Raw genomic sequence first — 15,842 nt, forward strand, 5'->3', positions numbered from 1 at the left:
TTTCACTGGATTTCCAGTATTTCAGATCCAAGTAGTATTTAACCGAGAAGCATGATATCATCAGCAATACCAAGAGAAATATTTCTTTTTGGAATGGTTCTGACCACTCTGGTGACCCTGCTCCTGTGGACTCCCAGCCATTAAGAACAAGCTGAGTGAACTGACAATCAATCGTCAATGGAAGAACTTTCTTCATTCAAAGATGCCACGTGCAATTCCTGCAATGAGAGCTGCTTGTTAGGCATAGTATTGTTTCAGTGTGATAAAATGAAAAATCTACCAATATAAGTGTTTATTTCGCACTTGTGCCATGCAGAATAATCACTTTCCCACCACTGCAATGTCAAGGAGAAAGCTTTTTATCCTGAAAATATGATTAAGCCCTGTGATAAAAATAATCCGTGTGTCTTGGGAGATAAGTAATATGATACCATTATAGCGCTCCCAGCGTAGAGCAATAACTGAGAAAAATTGTTGCCCACATAATATGATAAGCAACACAATAGCATCTAATCCCTATGTGTTGCTGATAATAAATATTTTTCCTCCAGAAATGTTGGGACAAAATTGAATAAATCCAGGCCAAATTGTGTTTAGAAAATCATGTCATTTTTCTAATTGAATACAAAGAAACACAGAAAATCCTGGCATATAAACATTTATTGTCATTTAGAGAAATTATAGATGATGCCATGGAACCTACAAATTATGACTCATCTTTCTCTGTATTTTGAACTCACAAAGAATTAAGTTATATTTAACTTAAATTCTACAATATTTAGAATGTGTGGTAGAGGAAAATTATTGGAAATACAGCCAATAATTTTGGAAAAAATTGAATACATTTTCCTGATGTAAGAGCTTGATACTTGTGTGGGTTTTGCCATTGTTTTCCCTACTTACCGGCCTAGGCCTCCTCTCCCCTGGACAGTGCTAAGTGGCAACTGAGCATAGTTTTCTGTTATATACACAATATTGGTATTTTTTATCATAACCACAGTAGAACTTGCTATTGGAGAATCCAAGGGCACAGAATGATAAAGACATCTATTATTAACTACTGCTTAATTCTGTTAAATGTCATCATGTCTGCCACTCTGGGTGCTTACCACATAGTTGTTCCCAGTGACTGCACACAGCTGTCATCAAGCAAGCAACAATTCTCTAATTCCCTTTTACCATTTCCCTTTCAAAACCTAGAAATCATCTTACAAAGCACTTATATAGTCACTTAATGTCTTGTCAAAGATTATGTCTTATGGAAGCCTTCACTTATAATTAATCCTAATAATTTGAATTACTAGTTCCTTATCAACAGATGAGTTAATTTTCAGGTTGCATGCTCCACAAACTCTCTGATATTGGCACGATTACAACTAAGTAAAAACATAATCAAAAACATAAAGTGTGAATTGATTTAGGGATTGCCAAAACCTCTATGCCTGCATTTTCTTTTAAGCTTCAGATAATTAAACCGACACAACATAAAATAGAATATCACTTGCTTATAGGTACTGGAAAGTTCAGAAGGTCTCAGGGACCCAACTGCAAGAGATGGGTAACCAGTGCATGCACTGTGATCTCTTCTCTCATGAAGTCACGAAGATTCATCCATAGAGGTAGCACCACAATACTGGTCTCTACTTGCGGTCTTCCTCTAAACACCACAGTGGGATGAAATTTTAAATATCAGTGTCTGAAATCAGTCATTGAATCGCAAAACATTAGGGTTCAGTTTGGTGACACGGTTGGTCAAACTTCACCAGCAATGCCTGCATCCCATATCTGAGTACCAGTTCTATCTCTCCTGCTCCACTGCCAATCTAGCTTCCTTCTGGCACTCCTGGGAACACTTGCACCCCTGCCATCCATATGAGGACTCAGATGGAGTTCCAGGAGTTTTGGCCTGGTCCAGCCCTGACCAGTGTGGCCCTTTGGTGAGTGAATCAGCAGATGCAAGATCTCTTTGTTTCTCTCCCCCATTTTTGTTACTCTGTCAGATGAATTTATCTTTACAAAGTATATTTCAATACTTTAGTGAGGAACACGTTCAAACCATGATCAAACCACAATAAACTCTCACCCAGGCCTGAATGACAGGTCAAATATAGCTCAATCTGAAACACAAAGATTACTTAGAAGGGAAGGATTAGATAAACTTAGAGAAAAGAAGATTTTTAAAAAGGAATGCATTAAGATAAAAATTGTGTTTTATTGTTACATCGCTCCAAGAAATATAAAATTATAAAATATGTAAATATATAAAATTATAAAAATAGAGAGATCATAAATTGAAGGTGCACTACGTTTCTGGGCCAGATTCTGGGTCAGTGGGTAGGCACACAATAAGGTGTCCAGAAATGGCATGGGGTTAATTGTACCTCTGTGTGCAAATTGTTAAAGGCCCACTCACCAAGACGTGATCAGCAACATTAACTCCCAAGCTCACATTGGTTGCAAAAACCATCTCACAGGAGCAAACCACAGTGCCTTAATAGATGACAGAATTCTTAGCGGGGTGGTTGAATGTCCATGCAAAATGGGATGAGATTGAATCAGGGTGGTTGGAGAGACATCTACCAGGTCCTGTCACACAGCTGGAAGCTCCTCGTGGCCTTGCCAACAGGGGAGTTGTTCTCTTCACACCTTTGTGTCATCCACACCCATTGCACACAGACTCCAGCAGAATATGTTTGACAGTAGGATGCTGGATTTTGGACCATTGTCTAAAGCTGCAGTGTCAGGGTACACTTAAATAGAATGGTGGACTTGTAACTGTATTTGAAACTCTAAACTGTTTTAATAATATAGAGGAACGCAGTGGGAGGAGGGGAATTACAAAGAGAGGATACAGGAAATTCCTGAGCCCGTGAAACTACATCAGAAAGAAAGGAAAAGAAAAAGAAAGGGAGGAAGGAAGGAAGAAAGGAAAGAAAGAGCAAGCTTTAAGTCAACAGAGGTCAAGGTGTAGCTCAGTGTCAATGTGTATTACAATGTTCTTATGGAAAAAATATCATTACATGTTATGAGAGACCATTAAAGTCATATTTGTGATGTATAATAATAAACTTGGTAGTAAAATATTTGAATCATAATACAGTTCTTATACTTTTTGTATGTCAGAAAACTTAGCAGAATGACATTGGAATCCATTATAAAAGGTAGCATGAAGTCAAATCTAGCATTAATTGAATTCTTCATCAAATGGGTTCTTTGATTACCTACTTTATTAATCACATTAGAGTGATTTCTATTATTTCCACAGCTCATCTGTACTTGAAGCCTTAGCTTTCTTGTAAGTGTAAAATAGATTGCACAGTACAATGTCTGAATAAATGAAATATTTCAAGGCCGAACGATTATTCCATAGTCTTGCCTAATTAAATGATTCCATTCTTTCAGAGATTAATATTGTTATTTTTGTATTTTCAGCTTCATAGAGTAGGCTTAATTTGTTTATCCAGTGGCAATCCAACTTTTGCAAAGTACATCAAATTAGGGTAATTCTCCCAGCAAGAATATAAACTGTCAAATCAAACCATGTAAAAATAATGAGATTTATTGTTTTTCACACTATTTGGAGAGAGGTGTTCAAGTTTGAGGGATTCAGTAAATATTGTAACCAAGGCACAGAGTCTAGCCTTTCTGCTCTTGTGTGTTCAACATTATTCCCAAGGAAATGTGCAACAAAACATGGGCTTCTCCAGTTCCAGCAACCATGGAGGAGGCAGCGATAACTACTAAAGGAAAGTCCCCAGTGGACTCACATTCCTGTGTCTTCTACACCCTCATTCAGAAAAGCATTGTCCCAGAAAATTTAATGGAGTTAATTCTAAAAGATGTAAGATGAGGCATACTCTGGAATAAGATTCAAACTCTGCAATTGTAAAAGAATGGGAAAATTATCGGGGAGTTAGCATCCACCATTTTAAGTTTAAATAGCTCAGGGTTCTGAAGACTCTACTCTATTGGTAAAAATCTGCTGGACGTATGTTGGCAGTTTCCTGAGGTTTGGGGTGTTGTGCAAACCAGAGACACAGCTACTAGAGGAAGTGATAAGCAAGCCTTTAGGGAAACAGCTGAAGGAGTTTGCAGGCGAGGACAAGCCCTGAGAGCATTGGACAGTGAAGAGCGCTAGGTAGCCCTTGGGATCTCTGCAATAAACAGAGCAGGACAAGGGAACAGGCAAGACAGCATTGGACAGGGAACTGATGTGCGTAAGTGGACTTCCCCATCAGAGAATTTCAGTGGACAGCAGTGGCTGGTCACCTTTTCATTGTAAGACCACATGTAATCAATTTATAGCACCTGTTAGAAAGGTTTGAATCTGTGCAAACCAGGCAGGTGCTAACTGCTAAAAACTCTTTTTTGCACTGTTTTAAAAATAAATGCATGTGTATAAATTTGAGTTTGATTTTAGTGGGCTTTTGAGGTACTGAATCACAGCATACACTGGAAAAAAATCAAGAGTCTAGGGACCAATAGCCAAGAGCCATCATTTCCAGCAAGGGAAAGAGAATTTTCAGTTTTTTTATTTTTAATAATAAAAAGCAGAGCATATCTATTTAATATATGAAACCTATGGAAAGACTTGAGTCTTGAGCAGATTATTTATTAACTCTAACATGCAAAGGGAAAAAACAGTATTAATAAATAAGTTAATAGTTACAAAATATCTTTATTAAATTTTATATTTATGAAGTTTAATTAAGTTCAGGAAGTGTGTGGTTTGAAGCTTCTGACTTGGCAAGCATCACCAGTTGGCCCAGTGATTTCACATAAATCATTGCCAATTTTAAATTAAATGAATTAATTGTTAGAAAAAATCCTGGGAAATAAAAAAGACATTTGCAAATTTTAAAATATATTTTTTTAATGAATAGGTTGTGCTGAGGTTTCCGAAACTAAACTTGCTCATGGAAGAAACTAAATGTGCTGAAATCATTCCATCGTTGTTCATTATTTATTATCCCTTTCAGATAAGGTGTGTTAGGAACCTGTGGCTCTATTCGTTAAACTTCAGCTTGCATTCTGCCTCAGAGCGCTGGTTCTTATCCAGGCCTCTGCAGTTCACGTCCCTGCTAATGCACCTCGGAGGACAGCAGAACTCTCTCTCTCTCTCTCTCTCGTTTCCTCTGTCCTACCCTTCAAATATACAAGTAAATAAATCTTTAAACGTAGGCGTTTTAGGGCGTTGTGAGCAGCTTGTCGTGCCTCCAAGTGTGATACTGCTCTGCTCCCTGTCCTAGCTGTTCCGCTTCCAATCCAACTCCCTACTACTAATCTAGAAAAAAAAAAAAAGGAACATGGCCTAAATGTATGAGTCCTCACATCTGTGTGGGAGACCCAGAAGGAGCTTTTGTCACCTGGAGTTGGCCTGGCTCATCCTGGACCATTGCAGGCAGTTGCTTAAATATGTCACTAATGCATCATACCATTCTATTAGAGAAAAGATGCTATTCTAGTTTAATGTGGTAGGAGTTGTTCTGAATTACAAATACCTGATTTGCCACAAAATGCCTATGATTTGGACAAGAAAGCATAAATTTACTAAGCTAACATTATAATAGAAGCTAATATGCTTGTGTTTGAGTTTACGAATATTATTAATAAATGGAGTTGTCTACCTTCAGTTTCCATTTCAATTCTGTTCACCTGGTCATGTTCCTATGGATAGTTGAGCTTCAAAAGAGGCTACACCCTACCATCTGGTACTCAGGTGTTATGCTAACAAGCTCAGAGATGCAGTTCCATAGACTCTGGGATTTCCCATCCCTCTCCCCAAACATCTCCCTGCCTCCCTCCCCCAAAGATTTCTCCTCTGGTATTAAGAAGGGTAGTCCTTGATGAACAGTCATACATCCACCATCCCGCTATTGAAGTGTTTCCCAACATTGTGAGCATGGACAATGTCGGAGAGTCCAGCATCCTACTGTCAGGATATATTCAACAGCTTCATTGGAAGTCCTTCTTTGATCTGGATGCAAAGAGACATACTGCCCTATGTCTCCACCTCTAGACATATCAGTCTCTGCTACACTTCTGTTATACGTCCCCTTAAATACAGAGCCAGAAAACACAGTCCACAACTAGGAGAGAAACTGAAAATGTAAATGAACATGAAGTTAACAATATACTACAGAATGACCAATGCATCTCTAAAGTGAGGGGGGGGGAACCTCCTTGAACGTTTTTTAATTCTGTTTTCCAAAAACTGAAGTAAATCCATACTCATGTAATACTGTATTGAAATATAAGCTATGGTATTCTATTGTAGAAGTATACCTAGTCTCACATTTGAGTAAAACCCTTTAAATGATGATATTCTTTGAAAGCATTCGCTACCCTCATAAAAGTCATGCAGCATCTTTGCATGGTAAGCACGGTGTCACAGAGCTAAAGTTTCTTAATATTAAATACTACTTGGTGGCAATCTGTTCAAACAACTTTATTTCATTCTTCAGCAGATAATTTATTAGATAAATTTAACTCTGCTTTTTTCTCTTTAATGTTTGCTTTAATAAGTAATGCATTAGTATGTTTTAACTTTTAAGAGTAGTAAAGTACCTATGTTGAAATGTTTTCTGTGTTGCCACATTCCTGCCCCATAATCACCACCACAGAGGTGAATTTGTGTTAATCTGTGGCATCTACAGAAATACTTTAGGCATATGCAAACAAATGAATCTTCCCTTTTTACACAAATGGAAGTATAATGCACTTTCTGCTTTTTACACTTTATCCTTATTTTGATTACAGTTCCATTTCAGTGCATAAAAGTTTAATTTGATTAATGATTTCAGACTGTATCTGCATAATAAGAACAGCTCAGTGAGTGTAGGAACCTTGCTGTAAGTAGACTATTTTACCAAGGTGCTGAGTGAAGATTCCACAGTATCAGTTCATGTGCTTGTAAAATAAGATGAATCTACATGATAAAACTCTGTGGAAGAGAATTTATGAAGTCAAACATTAAGCATTAGTTCATCAAGAATTATTTTTTAAACAAACTGAACATATATATTTTTGAAAATTGGTACAAATGTATAATGAATGATTTGAGGAAAAGTAGGAAAAATGGAACTTCCTCCCACTTTCTTGCTTTGGTTAATTTGGGTTACCTAACTGGAGTTATTTTAACTGGCTTCACATACGTCTTCCACGAGTAGAACAGTACTTAATAGAAACTTAATAGAAAAATAAATTTAGAAAGATTTTATTTTTTTAAAAGATATTTTGAAGTACTTGCATTTTTAAAATAATGCATGTTTTGTCACTTTTTGAAATTCCCTTATATGCACAGATTTTAACAATCTGCTTCAACATAACCTTATATTTTAATGCCATTTTCAAAGACTTTTTGCAGCCCCCTTGTTGCTAGATTTATTAATGATAACAAAATGCAATTTTATATATATATATATGTACACACATATCATGTACTTATATATAGTAATAATATTTAAATTCTAAGATTCAGTTTTGTGATAGTTTACTCTTTCCAAATATCAGATAATATTGTTCATGTTATTCCATATTTAACAACGGTAAGAGCATAACATTGAACCTCATACAAACAGCGTATGCTCATAATTTTTTATTTCTGTATGGATTGAATAGAGGAAGGAAGGATTTGATTCATAATTTGTTTATTAAGTGTGACTAGTAAATATGCATTTTGGATTCACCGTCTTCTCAGATTGACTACCACCTTTTTATCACAACAAAATTCATTATATAGATATTATACAAAAATTTGTACTGGATTATCAATTAGAAGTTTTAACCAAGCGTTTTATGCCTGGGAGGAGTAAAGTAAAATTATTTGACTTGTGTTCCTTTGTTAAATAAAATGATGTCATTGCATTACCTCTTACTGCAATGTAATGCGTGTTTATTTTTATTTTGAAAACATTGCAGTGCAATTAGATATTTTATTATTTTTAGCCACTGTAACATTCAGCTTATTGAAATAATTTGAGTAATAGAATTGGTATAATGCTGCTTTTCTTCAGTATTTTTGTTGTTTCTCTTTGCTTCTAGCATGCAGTGACCTGGAGTTCAGAGAGGTGGCAAACAGGTTACGGGACTGGTTCAAGGCCCTCCATGAGAGTGGAAGCCAGATCAAGAAGACCAAAGCCTTCCTGAGGCCGGAGAGAAGCAGTAAGATGTCTACACATGATGAGCGCTAACTTCTGGCGACTTACTTCAGAGCAGAGCAGATCCTTCCATGTTTATTCTTGACTTATGCTGAACAAAACTCAAAATTGTGTGATTACTTATAGCATAATCATAGTATTTTGCATGGAAATAAATAATTGGCCATAAGTTGAAATGTGGATAGTATCTCCTTGGAAACCATTAAGCTTCCTGTTGAATAAGAAAGAATGTTACCCAAGAATAGAATGACATTTAGTTGAAGTAAGAATTATGGAGTGACTAGATTTTTATCTGAAACAAATAAATTCCCCCAATTTTAGCCTTTGAAAGGTCGGCTGACTCTAATCTGACTGTGAAATGGATCAGGAGACAAGAAAAAGTATTGGCAGATCAAACAAATGCAGATGAGTCTCAGCATCCATGCAGAGTTCTGTCATCTGTATGATTTCTCAAGCTCTTTTTAAGGCTTATTGATTGGAAAGGCAGAGTGGCTGATATGGAAGGAAAGAGCTTCCATCTGCTGGTTCACTCATCAAATGGCCTTAAGAGCAGGTCCAACCCATTAGGAGTCTGGAACTCTCGAGTCTCTCCCGTGGATAGTACTGCCCACACATTGGAAGCAGAGCAGCCGGGACTGGAACAAATGTTTGAAAAGGTGATTCCAGTGTCACAAGTGGAACCTTATTGCACTGTGACAGCCCATCCACAATTGTTTTCTAAAATCCTTCGAAATGGAAACTGAAATTGAAATAGGCATTTTGCATTTATTTTTGAGGTTTTTATTTTGTATTATTTGGCTAATATTATGTAAAAAGATTTTTATTTAAAATGAGAAAAGAATATAGAAAGCATTTTAAAAGAATATTGAAACACAGACTAAGTTTTTTTCAAAGACAGTAACTGCCGTTCTAAAATGCAAGGGAGAAGTGTCCGTGGCACCGGCTCTGAGCCGCATCTCATTTCAGGTGAAATGGTACCAAAGGTGTCGCCCTCCCAGCATCTGGTGACATTTGTCTTTTTCTCCTTCAGTGCACGAGGGCAGCGTTAAACAAATCCCACAGTAACAGCTGGCTAGATTCATGTTCCCAAAATGCTTCACTCATTTGTTTTGAATTGTGAAATTTTCTTGTGAGTTTATCTATTTTAAAATGGCCAAGTAATAGGTTTTATGAGGGTGAACCCAGTAAATGTCATCTAAGGCTTCATTATTTTTATGTATGTTAGCTTGTAATATTTTCATAGTCTAAATTGGTTTCTTTGAACAGGTAATATGTACTTTTATCTATTGGTGTAATTCCCCCACTTTGTCTAAATGAGTGAAAAAGAGATAACCTACACCATCCTTCATTTTCCTTTATCCTAATGCTCTTATGCAGCATTTTATAGACTATATAGCGTTGGATATATTAATTACATAGCTAAAAATCATACTTAAGCTGAGCACAGAATGGTCAATATGATCTCTTGCTACATTTCTTTTCTACCCGTAAGCCAGATTGACAGACTTTGCTAGGATATGTCAGGAATGTGGCATGATCGCAGCTCACTGGCCTCTCTGTGGCTCTCAGAGGTGTTACAGGGCTTTCCGACTGGCATCACGTCTCACGGGACTGACCAATGATTCTCACTTGCGGCTCACTTGTCCTAGAAATGTTCTCTCCCCAGGTTCATTCTTTCACTTCCTACGGTGTGCGGCTCAAGTTTGCATCAGCAAGTGTCTCTTTCCTCTCCTGAGGAAACAGCCACACCCACGGAGCAGGTCCCTCCTCTTCACGCTGTCATTGCGTGTTTGGCAGCATGCATTGCTCTGTGATATCAAATTGTCTAGCAAGATTTTCCCTCATTTCCGTGTAAAATGTAAGCCCTCAGGGGACAAAGGCCAGATTTTTTTTTAACTGTAAAATTTTTAGTTACTGGGAAAGATCTTGTAGCATCAGAGAGATTCAGTAACAGTTTATTGAGTGATCAGTTAACAAATTTGACACATTTTTTAACCTAGGTGTTCCACTATTTCATTTAACACTTTTTTAAAAGAATTATTTTATTTTTATTGGCAAATTAGATATACAGAGAGGAGAGACAGAGAGGAAGATCTTCCATCTGATGATTCACTCCCCAAGGGGCTGCAGTGGCTGGAGCTGAGCCAATCCGATGCCAGGAGCCAGGAGCTTCTTCTAGGTCTCTCACGCGGGCACAGGGTCCCAAGACTTTGGGCCATCCTCCACTGCTTTCCAGGCCACAAGCAGGGAGCTAGATGGGAAGTAGGACTGCCAGGATTAGAACCGGCCTACATAGGATCCCGGCACTTTCAAGGCAAAGGCTTTAGGTGCTAGGCTACTGTGCCAGGCCCGACATTTTTTTTTTTTTTAATCTAAGCATTCCTTGATTTTTTTCTAAATTTATCTTTTTCATGATACAGTTCTTGAGGCTCAGGGATTTCCCTTTCCGTCATCTTCATTCTTATTGTACTTTCTTACAATAGTATAGTCCTTCAGCAACAGTCAAAAGTCCATCACTCTGCTGTTTAAGCATATCATGACCCTGCAGCTATAGAGTGTTACGAAGTCCAGCATCCTATTGTCAAGATATATTTAACAGCTTCCTTGGGAGTCCATCCTTTATTCGGGAGTAGATATGCATACTTCTTGGTATGATAGGCCCCATTATACAGTTTCTCTAGATGCATGCTTACCTTTATGTCTATTAATCTTGTATTGTGCATGAAGATTATTTAATATCGGAAGACGTGTGATACCTGCCCTTTTTTGAGTGACCGTGCTGTCTGGAGCTGCTCTCATGCTCATTGGATGAAATGCAGTATCTGGGACAGAAAGAGTGTAGCAGTGGTGGGATTGGAGCCCAGACTTGCTGGCACAATGCCTTTCAAAGTTAATGTACCCTTAATTTAGAATATGGATTTATAAAGAGCAGCTACCTAACTTCATTCACGAGTTGTCAAATCAATGTTACTATATAGTTAACCTTAAGCAAGCCTTTGTTTTGCTTTGCTAAATACCTAAGATATAATGAAAAGAATATTTTTCTACTAATAATTTTAATAAATTTATTTAACTGTCAAAACTAATATACCACAAAACTGAAATTGTATCTACCCAAATTATTTTAGTCTTTGCAGAAGGAATTGAACAACCAATAGTCAAGAAAATGAGATGAATATTTGAATCTTTATTGGTTTATGTATTTAATCATTTAACAGTTGGACCAAAAAGAAGGTCAATAATTAAATAGCTTTCTTAAGAAACTCAGCAAGTTGATGAAATCTTGTCAATTTTTTTATTGTAAATATACTTCTTATTAAAAAGGAAAGACTTCTTGCATCTAGTTTAGACCTATCTAAGAGAAACAGAAATATCCCAGAAAAGAACTACAATTTAAAAAATGCATTTTATGTTAATAAGTTGATGTAGATTATGTTATTGGGTCTCTAATACTATCATTGCCATGAAAAATGATTGAGGCTTTTTTTTATAAGTATGCCTTGAATCTTTTGGAGTTTATACTTCCTTACTTTGTTTTGTAATTTAAATGTCCAAAAATTAAATGGCAGAAAGACTGCACCAAAGTGCTTTGTGACACTTTTGCGACAGAGGACATACACTTCTTTGAAAGTAATAATCTGTTAAGTTTCCTTTGTTCGGTTTAGAAGGCATCCGAATAAGCATCATATGTAAAATTTCAGATTAGCAGCCTGGACCAGATTAAGATTATGTCTTATTTTTGCTTCCTTACTTACATGTTCTCCTTAGTCAGAGAAAATGAGAGAATTATTTCAACCCCCAAGGTAAATACATTCTAATTTCTCACCAAGATAGAGCTGTCTTTGTGTCATGCTGTCTTCACATTATGAGGACGATTGAATTTAGAATCAGAAGGCTGAAAAACAGTGAATCTTTTTAATGAAATTAGAAACCTTCTAGGAATAGCAGGGAACTTGTTCTTTTGAAAACAAAGGTGTCTAAAGTTGTTAGATGATCTTTCTCATCTTGTTTTAAGTGCTACAATGAAAGATGCCGATTATTGCTTATAACATTAGTGCTAGTTATTGAGGTTTCTGGCAATTTCATTTTTATTAGACACCCATAGAGGATCCTGGTGTTTCCAAAGGAAGGACTAACAAATTTAGCCTTTAGGTTGAGCCCAGCACTAAGGAGTAGTAGACCTCACTTTATAGTCAAAGAAGGTTGGGGCTAAAGCCCAAAATCACACAATTAGTGGCAAAGCTGAGAGTTGAGTCCAGGTGTGATGGACCTGGAAACCTCAATGATTGGACTAATTATGTGGCCTCTCAGTAGATCCTCTGAATTCATGTAGCATTAAATCAATGTCCAGATTTGTTCAGATACCTGTAACTGCCTATGTTGCACTTATGCACCAAGACAGCAAGTTGCATGCACTTGCTTGCACAGACTGTCTCCCCAGTTCACTTTACCTGAATAGTTAAACAATGTTCCCCCAACGTAGAGCCACTTTTATTGCTCCGTTTCTGAATAAGCATTTTAGTTTCTTTTTGTGCTCATAAATAACTTAGCCTGAGATAAGTCAATACAAGTACTTGAAACTTAAAGTGAATTATATTGATAACTGCTGTCACCGGAGAAATTTGTGTCCGGGTGAATTGTTATTTTTAAATGCTTTATTCAGGTAAGGAGAATAAACTCCATGTGTGTACAGAGCTTCCCACTTGACACACTTTCCTGTCCTTTCCTTTACTTTTTCTCTTAGTTTGGGCAATGGCATAGTTTCAGTTTATTTTATAATCACGAGCTTAACCCTCCATTAATTGAAGAACTTAACAAGTAGGAAGTAGAAAAACCACTATTCCTCAAGAGTGTAGAGCACGATTCTAAACAAAACTCAAATTCTGATTTTTGAATTTGCTTAAATTGCCATTGACATTTTTGATAACCACTTAGAATTTGAAAGTCGTACCCACGGTTTAGCATGGCAGCATTTAGTTGTTGCAGCTTTGTCCGTAATAGTTACATGCCTTGCAGCTAAAAAATGTATATTGTCCATGCCCCCTCCACCTTCTTATTTCTACCTATATGAATTATTTCAGATAAATGCTTTGAAAACAGTAATAAAATTGCTTCCTTTGTAGTTTTTATATCATTAATTGAATCTTTTCTTTGTTAATATGTATTCTGTCCAACATGGCAGCTCTAAGGAGAGGTGACATGCCAGGTGCTGGTACTGTTCTTTCCACAAGCGACGGCCCATCTCTGGCCTGGCCTGCCAGCACTGTTTCTTAGATGAGAGCTTGAGTGAGTGTTGCCTCACTCTTTTTCTTCCCACATCATTTCCATCACCCAGGTCTGACGCTGTTCATGAAGAATATAGATTCTTTTGGGTGACATCACCACCTGAGCACTTGCTCAGCTTTTACCATCCAGGGTTTTCAATCTTATGTAAAAAGATGACAAATTCACTGAATATTTTCTTAGAGATCATTTTTTTAAAAACATAATGTTCAATATTTTCTTGTGAGACCCAGCAGAAAATCCTCCTCTGTGCCATGCCTTGGCTTCCTATTCATTTTTGAACATCAACAGTGCCAGTGTTGTTCTCACTCTTTGTAGTTTTTTTCAGATTTCACCTCACTTTTTCTATGCTTTATTGAGGATTCCTGGCGCTTCTGTCTTCTCTGTTCTGTAGCAAATACTCCAGCACTTGGCATTTGTTGTCAAGTCCATATGCATATCTGTCCTGTATCTACTTTCCTGACGCACATGTAACCCACACTTGACAGTGCTTGGTATAGACCTAGCAATTAATTCATTTGTCATTCTTTGCAGATTAGATTTAAATCTATACTGTTTGGTGAGTTTGTTCTCATTCAGAAGCAGCAGTGAACAAATAGACCACTTTTTGCTTTATTGGCTGTGCCTTCTGCGTCTTGCCATTAGTGTAATATCTAAACATTGGTAATCCTCCAGCTCTCTTTTCTTTTCTCTAAAATGGGTGTTTTATTAGCTTTGGTCAATGTCCATTTTAAAATGTAAAATATTTACAAATGATTCTCAGAATTCAATTCCTAGCTCTGATCTCAGGATTCCTCCACTCAGTATCTTTTAATTTTCCCTTGGAAATTTGGCAGACAACCCAGATATCATGTGCTGACAGCTCCAACTGAGATGACCCATACAGATCTGGTGTTTCTCACATAAATATGAAAACCATTACTTCAGCAGAGCAAGATAATCCAGTTAGGACTATTACAGAAGAAAAGGATCAGATAGGGAGAAAGATCACTGGCCAGAAGCTTCTCCTTCTCCAAAATACACACTCTTCTATGCCCATTTACTTGAGTTATAATTACTGGGAAACAGCAAATAAGAAACAGGTTAAGCAGCACACATGTTACAATCCATACACATGGAAAAAAATGAGAATTGTTGGAAAAACATCTCAAGTGGTTTCCAATTCTGAGTTTTCCCCGATGCTAGTTATGGCACTGAGCTTCTAAGATCAGAGGCTTACAGGAACAAGCCCTCTTTCGTAGCGCAGAACTGGAAGACACATTGTTCTGACATCTCTCCACTTGCTCTGCGGTCTCCCCTAGCTGATGCTGCCTGCAGCTTCCAGTTGTTGCATATTTATAATGAAGGAATTGCCTTCAGTGTAACAAGGCAGTGTAGCTGACCGCATTTTTCAGTGATTGTTCACCCTTTTTTCTATAGGTGTATGTGAAATGTTACAAGCATCGTAGTTTTACCAGGAGTTTTGCCAAGCAATAGGATGCCTGTGTCGCCTGGATTAGATTCACAACCCTACCAGCTCCCTGCTGATGAGAGTTCTAGGAAGTGGAAATGAGAGCCAAGTAACAGACTTCCTATCACCAACTAGGAGACCTAGTTTCAATTCCCAGCTCATTGCTTTGACACAGTTCCTTCCTGGCTGGACTTTGAGCGCATTTGGAAAAATGAGCCAGTGGGCGTAAACTCTGTTTCTCTGCTTCGCAAATATATAAGGACATGAAAATGCAAAGAGGAGCTCATGTAACGTGAAATTAGAAGAAGTTTATGTTGGTGCACATAATTTGAAATCTGTGCATAGATTTCCCATAAAACACATCTCTCAAGAGCTCTTTGGAGACCTTCACGTGCATGGGTTTCATTTTTTCTTGCATCAAAACAGATATATCATTGAATTTAGTTTCCCAAACACTATTCAGGCCACTTACAGACCACATAGAAGTTATCTGTTATGTATTGTGTTTTCTTAAATAATAGTATTTTTATTTTTGTAAATGAAATAGGAAATTAATATTATTCCACAGAATATTGTTTTGATATATGTAATGTTCTTCACAATGTAATTTTGTAAAAAAAAAAAAAAAGAAAGCTTATAAAGTAGAAACAATATAAATATATCACGAATTGCCACTGGATTAATGACTAAACATTTACAGATGCTTTCTGGTTGTTTTTAAAAGTCATTCAACTAAAAGACTGATTAAAAGATAGAGTGAGATCGACAGCTCCCACCCATTTGCTCACTCCCCATAGGCTGACAGGGCCAAAGCCAGAAGCTGTGACCCAGGTCACTCCTGTGGGTGGCAGGAAGGCCCAGGTGCAGTCGTCCCCATGGCCCCCCACTGTGGGTGGCAGGAAAACACAGGAGTGTCAGCCATCCCTGTGGCCCCTCCGGAGTTCCCATTG

At 37.3% G+C, this 15,842-nt stretch overlaps 1 protein-coding gene across 1 annotated transcript in view; it reads left to right on the forward strand.

Annotated features, from left to right (window-relative positions):
• SPOCK3 (SPARC (osteonectin), cwcv and kazal like domains proteoglycan 3) overlaps positions 1-15,842 on the forward strand; it is a 145,939-nt gene that overhangs the window by 123,945 nt on the left and 6,152 nt on the right. Inside the window, exon 7 of the mRNA XM_058657472.1 lies at positions 8,044-8,163. Within this exon, the coding sequence (XP_058513455.1) occupies positions 8,044-8,163 (120 nt within the window). The remainder of the gene's footprint in view (positions 1-8,043; positions 8,164-15,842) is intronic.

The sequence above is a fragment of the Ochotona princeps genome, chromosome 32 (assembly GCF_030435755.1).
Source record: "Ochotona princeps isolate mOchPri1 chromosome 32, mOchPri1.hap1, whole genome shotgun sequence".
NCBI classification, from domain to species: Eukaryota; Metazoa; Chordata; class Mammalia; order Lagomorpha; family Ochotonidae; genus Ochotona; species Ochotona princeps.